The sequence below is a fragment of the Orycteropus afer genome, unplaced genomic scaffold (assembly GCF_000298275.1).
Source record: "Orycteropus afer afer isolate SDZICR_OR568_19922 unplaced genomic scaffold, OryAfe1.0 scaffold00046, whole genome shotgun sequence".
Classification (NCBI taxonomy): domain Eukaryota; kingdom Metazoa; phylum Chordata; class Mammalia; order Tubulidentata; family Orycteropodidae; genus Orycteropus; species Orycteropus afer.
This window is the reverse complement of record NW_006921633.1, coordinates 1632546-1641912: the sequence shown is the minus strand read 5'-3', so window position 1 is coordinate 1641912 and position 9367 is coordinate 1632546. Positions and strand designations below refer to the sequence as shown.

Genomic DNA, 9367 nt, shown 5'->3' with positions numbered 1-9367 from the left:
AAAGAATCAACTGCCAAACTATTAAAATTAATAAGGGAATTTATCATAAAACTACAATGAGATATCACTTCACACCTACTAAGATGGTTATCAGAAAAATGGAAAATAATAAGTATTGACAGGAATGTGGAGAAATTGTTTTCCTCATGCACGGCTGGTGGGAATGTAAAATGGTACAACCACTTAGGAAAACATTTGGTAATTCCTCAAAAACTAAACAGATTTACTATATGACCCAGCATTTCTATTCCTAGGTATATATCCAAAAGAATTGAAATTAGGGAAATAGATACTTGTGCACCAATGTTCATTGCAGCATTATTCACAATACCCAAAAGGTAGAAAACCAAGTGTCCATCAGCAGGTGAGTAGCTAAACACGATGTGGTACATATGCTATGTAATATTATTCAGCCATAAAGAGAAATGAAGTCCTAATGCATGCAATGACATGTATATACCTTGAAAACATGCTGAGTGAAATAAACAAGTCACAAAAGGACAAATACAAATAGTGAAGGCAGTCTTGAAGAACCAGGTTTGATCACTTGAGATAGCAGAGATCAAGATTTACTCTAAAAACCCAAACTAACTGCCATTGAGTCAATTCTGACTCATAGCAACCATTTAGGATAGAGTAGAACTGCTCCACAGGTTTCCAAGTTATAAATCTTTTCGGAAGTGGACTGGCTCATCTTTCTCCCTTAGGGTGGTTGGAAAGTTCAAACTACAGATTTTTCTGGTTAGCAGCCACAGAGCTTTAACACTACATAATATTTGCACAACAATAGACCAATAGATCAATGAAGCAGAACAAAGAATCCAGAAATAGATTTACCTATGTGTGGTCTCTTGACTTGTAACAGAGGCACCACTCCAGTTCCCTGGAGGGAAAGGATGATGATGATCTTTTCAATAAAATGTGCTTGTCGGTTGGATATCTATGGGGGAAAAAATGAACCATGACCCCCAGTCTCATACCATACATAAAAAATAATTCAAGATGGATCATAGAACTAAATGTGAAAGATAAACCTTTAAAAGGAAAACAGTGATGTATCTTCATGACTTTGAAGTAGGCAAAAATTTTTAAAATGGGACTCAAACACTACTTATATATATAAAAAAACTGAATGGATCAAAGACCTAAAAGTTAAAACTAAAACTATAAAGTTCTTGGAAGAAAACAGTGACAAACCTATGAGACCTATTTTTTTTTTTAATTTTAAATAAGCTATTAATTACAACTATAAATGCACAAACAGCAGAAGACCGATAACTGGGACCTTATGAAAATGAAATACTTAACATTCATCAAAATACCAAAAATGTAAAAAGACAACTTACAGGCTGGAAAAAAATCTTTGGAAACAACATATCTGATAAGAGTCTAATCCCTAAAATATATAGAAAATTTCAACAACTCAACAACAGAAAGATAACTGAATTTAAAAAAGCAGAGGACGTGAACAGACACTGCACCAAAGGGGACATTCAAGTGGGCAATAAATATGTGAAAAGATGTGATTATTAGCCATTAACTAAAACTCATTGCCATGGAGTTGAATCCGACTCATAGCCACCACTCCTTGGGTTTCCAAGGAGATATCTCTACAGAAGTAGATTGCCCAACCTTTGAGGTACCATCTCACACCTGCTGAAATGGCAATGATAGAAATAACAAAACAGAAAATAACAAATGCTGGTGAGGATGTGGGGAGATTGAAACCCTAATTTGCTGGTGGAATTGTAAAATAGTACAACCACTATGCCTGTCTTTTGCTTGACTGGAAGCCACAGGAGTGAGTTCAGTTCCAGACCTGAAGGTCTGGCCTAGGGGCCATAGTCTTAGGGGTCTCACCAGGCTCTATCAGACTAGCAAATGTGATTTTTTGTTTGTTTGCTTTTTTATGATTTTGAGTTTTGTTCCACATTGTTCTCCCACTCTATCCAGGATCTCCTGTTCTGATCTCCCAAGTGGTTGACAGTGGTAGCCGGGCACCATCCAGTTCTGGTCTCACAGTCATATGGGCTGAAGATAGCATGGTCCACCAGTCCCTTGGACTAGTTGTTTCCAGTGTCTTGGTTTTCTTCATTCTTTTTTACTCTGGATGAGGAGAGACCCATCATTGTATCTAGATGGCCACTTGCAAGCTTTTAAGACCCCACTTGCTACTTACCAAAGCAGGATGTAGAAAAATGTTTTTGTGTAGTATGTTATACCTATTGAAGCATTTACATTTTCTGTCTGTTCTGTAGTTCTTGCCTCCCTTCTGAAATGATACCTGAAGCCCAACTGGACTTGTGTAAGTCTTACCCTGACACAGAAGGTCCTGTAGACTTTTTTTTCCATAATGGCCTCCTCATCCCAGCATGGTCTCTTAAAGATACTTTCAGGTCAGAAAAATAATAGATGACTTATATCTTGTTTTGGTTACCTACTGCTGCTCTGACAAGAATGTACCACAAATGGGATGACCTTAACAGACAAAAGTTAATTCTCTAACAGTTTGGAGCCTTTAAGTCTGAGTTCAAAGTTCCAGGCTCTAGGGACTATGTGAAAGCCCCTCAACCTTGGGCTTCAGCTCTGCCTCTGGTTCCTGGCCCACTAAAGCTAGAGGCATCTCTTCACTCAGACAGATACTGGCTGCTGAGGCTAGTAAGTCCAAGGTCAACAAATAAAATGGCACAGTCCTGATGTTACCAAAGCACATGGCAAGCCCTTAATTCAAGTCCACTGAAAGTCCCAAGGTCGGCAGAGGGTGGCAGTCTGCTGAACAATGACATGGCTACATGCAGGGTCCAAGCATGCCATAAGCCAGAGACCATTCCAAAGCTGTTTCTTATATACGGGAAACAGACCACATCCCTAAAGCAGCTACTTAGCTGCTTGTGGTAGGTCCCACCATGGAATTGATTGCCAGTCTCATCATGAGGAATAACTACCACCAGCTGCCCAGCCACTCAACCAGGCCCAGCCAAGTTGACATACAAACTTAATCATCACATGTGTCAAGCAAACAGTTTTCATTTCTGAGGCACTTTAGCCTGGATGATACCCATTTCACTGAGCCTTATTCTGCCTATGATACATGACACAAGTACTTACCATTCTCCTTCTTGACTTAAAAATTAAGCCAGTCTATTTATTTTTAACATACTTTTCCTCCACGAGCATAAAATTATTTAGACAAAGGCCAAAAGATATTTTATTTCCAAAGTTCTTCTTTCATGATTACTGCAAGCTCTTACTCTAGTGCCATCTGTAGTTACCTAGAACTCTCTATAGTAATCAAAAGCAGGAAACCATTATTACTGACCAACTAGCTTTTTATTTGTCAAAATCCCATGGTGTTTAAATATGTAGTTTATTTTACTCTGTTACATAGGCCAACATATTAGTGATAAACTGAGAGGTAACTTCAAATAATGCTTAAAAGTAGTTTATATCTACTTCCAGATCTATGAGATCCCCATTTCTGGATAAACTCAATTTTCTATCAAAGAGGTGCCATTTTTCCTATAGCTCTAAGATCAAAATTACTATGTACTGTAGTCAGCTTAATAATGGCCCTGATAATGAAAATAAAGGTACCAGGCTTCAATCCCTGGAACATGAAAATGATAACTTATTTGGAAAATGATCTTTGCATATGTGAATAAGCTTAGGCTCTTGAGATGGCAAGATTAGCCTAGAGTATCCAGGTGGGCCCTAAATGCAATCACAAATGTCCTTATAAGAGAGAGCCAGAGGAAGATTTGACACAGAAGAGAAGGTGGTGTGACCACGGAGGCAGAGGTTGGAGTGATGAGCCATAGAATGCTGGCAACCACCAGAAGCTGGAAGAGGGGAGAAACTGTTTGTCCCTAGAACCATTGGAGTAAGTATAGCCCTGTCAACAACTTGGTTTTGGCCCAGTGATATGGATTTTGGACTTCTACCCTCTAGAACTGTGGAAGAGTAAATATATGTTGCACTAAGCCACCAAGTTTGTGAAAATTTGTTACAGCAACTACAGGAAACGAATTCATTATAAAAATCATTTTTAAATTGCAAAGGTAAGTTTTTGACTAAAGAGAATAGACATAGTACTTTGTGGCCACATTATGCTTAACATTTATATATTGCCAATAGGGTTAAGAATCATAATATGAGATTTTTATGGATTTCTTGAAATAAAATTATTTTTCACTTGTGAGATTAGTTAACTTTCTCAGGCCATTGCTTTGTAAACTGCCATGTTGTCCATAAAGATTCAAAATGACAATTAGCCAAAATAAGTAATGATTTAACCTGTTTTACTTTAAGTCTTCTGATCCAATAATTTAATTAGTTGAAGGAAATATAAGAAGTATTTTCTGTTTTTCAGAATGAGGGTTATTGAAAATAATTCCTCAAAGATTCAAATGCAAATAGAGAAAATGAAACAACTTAGAGCAGAGTATGACACAAAAGAAGTGAAATATTGTACTTTCTCCAAAGATCCTTCAAAACCTATTCCAGGTACTATATTTTGTTTAAAATATTTGAGAGATATTCCAATTATACTTATTACAGAAATTAATATATACTGTATGTGTGGATACGAGTGCATTTGCCAAGTGTATGCTATACAAACAACTTTACATAGTGCTCTTGACAGATACAAAGGAATGAAAAGAGTTAAATAACTGAAAGATTAAGAGTTACGGTCTGGTTGGATTATATAAACCAGTGGTATAATGGTTCTTAACGTGTAGTTCCTTCATCAACATCAGTATCACCCTGAGAACCTGTTAGAAATGTGTATTCCCCAGCTCTATTTTCAATCTACTGAATCCAAAGCTAGGGGAAGAACCCAGCAGTCAGTGTTTTAACAAGATCTCCCGGTTATTCTGATGTTCTCTAATATTTAAGTACTGCTGGTATAATATGGAAAAACTAGTGTGTGACTTTCTGAGGAATATTGTTGATTCATGTTGATATTGGCATTCACTTGTTTCACATTTTCACAAATTGGAGTACACCTGGAATTCATCCAGTATGTTGAGACATATGTATGGTGATTGCAAACAGTGTTGGATTGCCTAATGAGCAAGATAAGCACATGCTTACTTGTGCCTACTTACTAATCGATAATGAACAATTTGACATACCCCATCAAAAATTGTGCTTCTAGATATGGCCGGCATCTGTCTTTCTCCCAACCCAATAGCATCTTCTTACAGAATCAAAACCTCTTTTCAAATTTACAATCCCTGAGAGGGATGGAGTGTCCAGTAAGCAAGGTAAGCACAGGCTTACTTGTGCTTACTTACTAATATGTAGTGAGTAATTTCACATGTGTTTCACCACATCTTTGACCCAGGTGAAACTGTTCACTATAGATTAATAAATAAGCCTGTGCTTATCTTGCTTATTTGGTAATCTGCCCCTAATTACAAATATTCATCCTGGAGGAAAGAAAGACTTTAAGAGTAGATGATTCTATTAAAAACCTTTAAGGATTATAACTAGGAATGAGTAGTTTTTTTTTTCCTTGTGTTTATCTATAGGTAGAATCAATAGTTGGAAATTTTAAGAAGGCAGATTTGATCTTAATGGAAGAGCCTATGTCTTGAGGTAAAAGGCTACGCCATACTGTTGTTGTATGTCAGTGAGTCAATTCTGACTCCTAGCAAGTCTATAGGACAGAGTAGAGCTGCCCCGCAATATTCCCAAGGTTGTGGTCTTTACAGAAGTAGGCTGCTTCATCTTTCTCCCTTGGAGCAGCTGATGGTTAGCAGCCCAGTGCTTAGCCACTGCACCACCAGGGCTCCTTCTATCTACACTAAAGGATTTCAAATAAAGTTGAGTGATCATGTTGCATTTAGTGGAAGGAACTAGATATATTGTCTAAGAATATAAAATCGTTTATAGCAAACTACAAATAAGATACATACAAATAAGTACAGAATAATTGATAAATACATTAAATGTTGAGAGGATTCAGGATAAAGAAATGATTAAAACCAAGTAGGACTAACTGAAGGAAGTTTCTGGAGAATTTGAGGTGTGTGAGAAGGACAAACATTGGCCAGAAGTAGAAAGAAAGGTATTTGAGTGTAAATGTATGTGTGTTGAATTGAGGAGACAATGAGAGAGGGAGAGAGAACTAAAGATTTGGTTAAGTATTTATAAATTTTGTGTTGAATAAACATTACCCTAGGGTTAGCTATAGTAGTAACAAGTGATTTAGTTAGAAATAATCCTGTTGACAGAAATTCTAAATTGTTAGGCAGAGGTTCTTGGTGTGATTGAACAACAGTACTATTTAGAGGTTTACAGGGTATGGTGATAAGATCTTTTTCTTTTAAAAAAAAGATTTAAGGTTTGTGTGTGTTCAGGACAATCGTTGATGATAGGCTTAAAGCTACTGTCATTTAATGTTGTAGGCTATGTCTTTTTATGTTTGGTAAGCTACAAGTACATGCTACCATTTCTGAATTATTTCTGAACATAGTAAACTATCTCTAAGACTTGCTGTTTGAGCATGTGAGTCCCACTAATGGCTTATTTGATTTGTTCCCTTTGCCCATAGGCATGACTGTCCAAGAATCTGTCAATCTAGATGCTCTCACTAAATACTTGGCACATCTTGAAGATAAATATGCAGAAATTAAACAAACTATATCAATGAAGTACATATCGGCTCAAAGGAAGGCTGATTTAGATGAGGAAATGACAGGGTTATTAAAACGAAGAGATGTAGCTGAAAGTCTGAACAAAGAGTTACAGTTTCGGTATGAAAGTTGATTATATACATTTAAAGTTTGAATCTTTTATCTGTGCTTATTCTAATATTCATTACTGGATTTAGACTCATATGTTGTTGCTGTTTCTTTTTTTATAGTCATCAGAGAATGCAGATTATTTCACATGCACTTTCTTCATGGGTAAAATTGGATATGAGCAGCTCATTTCAAGATTTCGTGGAGCAAATTCAGGAAACCAAAGATTTACATGGTAGTTTATCTATATTTTTAAATTAGCACAAATACTGGAAGACATTTTTTTTCCCCATAAAGCTAAAGAGTGAGTCATTCCTAGACTGAATTTAAGGAAAGCAGAATAATATTTCTGCTAGATCTCTGTTACCCTATGGGCTTCTTCCTTCAACAGCTGCCAGATGGTTGGTAAAGAACAGACCTGTTGAGCCAAAGAGAAAACCTAGAAAATGTACCTGAGAACAAGGAGGAGAGGGAGTGGGAGTTAACTCAGTTTAGGAAGAGGTTGGTGTTGTTAGAAACCATAGCGTTAAGTTGTTGGAATTGAATATTTATTTATTTCTATTGCTGGCCTTAAATAGCTTATGGTACTGCTTTTAATATTTACAGGTGACCAAGGCATTGTTGAGGAATTACTTGAAGATGATCCAAGCAAGGCAAAAGAAGCTGAAATTTTGCTTTACTATATTGAAAGGCAAATAACTTAAGAGCTTTGTTTTTCAGTGTTAAAATGTCCACATTTAGCATCTATTTAGTATCTCTAGGTTTTGTCTCTGTAAAATTCTGCTCTCGTAGGAAAATTCAAAAATAAACTAAAATTTATTTTTCATAGATTCCTTGTTAAAAAAAAAAAGCTAGATTGGTAGTTGGGGAGATTTTGCAGAAGAGATAGGAGGATTGAATTGTTAATATGAGTTTTATTTATGTTTTTCTTGCATTCCCTAGTCTTCTATCTGATGTTACAAAATATTTCTGAGAATATGTCTTCTTGATTCAGATTATTTTGGCCAATTCAGTACTTTTTTCCTCATTATTCCTACCTATAGACATATTAAGAAGGCATATCTCTCCCTACTACTTAAGCTATTGTATACAAAGTATAATAGAGGCTGAAAGATATCTAAGAGTATATTCTTTAAGATGTTAATTTATAGGTTATGAGATCAATATATAATGAACATTAAGTAATATTCCTAGTCATATATGTGAAACACTTTTCAGCTTTTGATTTGCTGTCAATATAATAAACAGGAGATAATTTTTATTTTATTTTTTCACCAAAGGCTAGGTTATTTTCTTACATTGCATTCTTCTCTAAACCTTCTAACCTAATATGAGAAAAAAATCCCTTCCTGAGTTAAAATTTTATGTATTTTGCTGAATATTACCTTAGTGGCATCCTCATCTGGAGCTGTACATTTCTTTAAACGTTGTAAATCCTGATTGCCACAGCTTTATTAATTCTGAGGTTAGGGCTGATTGGGATACCTTTTGTCACAGGAATAGGAATAGAGTTGTTTAAGTTATCTGAATGCTTATCTTTTCTTCTTATTTTAGTCTAGTATTTAAGTGAGGGTCTGATGCATGGCCAAGCAATATATGATTCTGAATACCAAGAACATCTATTGATCACCATCTTGGCAGGCTATATATTCAATTAGTATTCTCACCTAGGCTAATACTCTAAGCAGATTGCCTTCTTTCCCCTGCTATCATTTCTCATTTGGAGATGATATGAAAGAAAAAGAAATCTGAGCTCGTTGTATAATCACTTCATATTCTTTCATTCCATTTTCGATGGCTTGCTGTAAGTAGTACAGGAATAAAGTACAGGATCAGGTTCAAAGTCAGCTGGCAGGTGAGAGTTTTATTCTGAGGCTACAAACAGCAACAACAACTCAATAGAATATTAGGGAAAGAACTGGAAGTACATTTCACAGAATGAAAGAGTTATTTTTGTTATTCAATCTTCTTATATAATTATGTTTAGTCTGTATTAGATATTTCTAATCAGTTTTCTCTTTGTGTTATATCATACTGCATTATAAAATGCAATGACTGTAGGTTCAATGAATTAATTGCACTTGGTGAATATGGAAAGGCAGCTGTTTTTGCAGCAAACAGTCCTAAAAGAATTCTTCGAAACATTGGTACAATGACTAAATTTAAGGGTAAGCATTTTGCTATGATCCACGTATAATATATCCATATATATCCATATATGTATATCTCCATATAGGAGTTCAGGTAGCATAGTGCCTAAGGCACTTGACTGCTAACCAGAAGGCTGGCAGTTCAAACCCACCAGTCACTCCTCAGAAGGAAGGTTGGGCAATCTACTTCCATAGTGATACTGATTTGGAAACCCAAGGAGGGGTAGCTATGAGTCAGGTTTGACTTGATGGCACATAGCAACAACAATACATCCATATATCATATTGCATTATAAAATGCAATAACTGTAGGTTCAATGAATTAATTGCACTTGGTGACCATGGAAATGCAGCTGTTTTTGCGGTAAACAGTCCTAAAAGAATTTCTTCAAAAAATTGGTACAATGACTAAATTTAAGGGTAAGCATTTTGCTATGATCCATATATATATCCCATGTATATATATAT

General features: G+C 35.8%; 1 protein-coding gene across 1 annotated transcript in view; it reads left to right on the top strand.

Annotated features, from left to right (window-relative positions):
• The window catches only part of CLHC1 (clathrin heavy chain linker domain containing 1), a 138864-nt gene that overhangs the window by 24222 nt on the left and 105275 nt on the right, over positions 1-9367 (top strand). The window contains exons 3-7 of the mRNA XM_007938001.2: positions 4370-4503; positions 6560-6761; positions 6872-6984; positions 7356-7440; positions 8811-8917. Of these exons, the coding sequence (XP_007936192.1) occupies positions 4370-4503; positions 6560-6761; positions 6872-6984; positions 7356-7440; positions 8811-8917 (641 nt within the window). The remainder of the gene's footprint in view (positions 1-4369; positions 4504-6559; positions 6762-6871; positions 6985-7355; positions 7441-8810; positions 8918-9367) is intronic.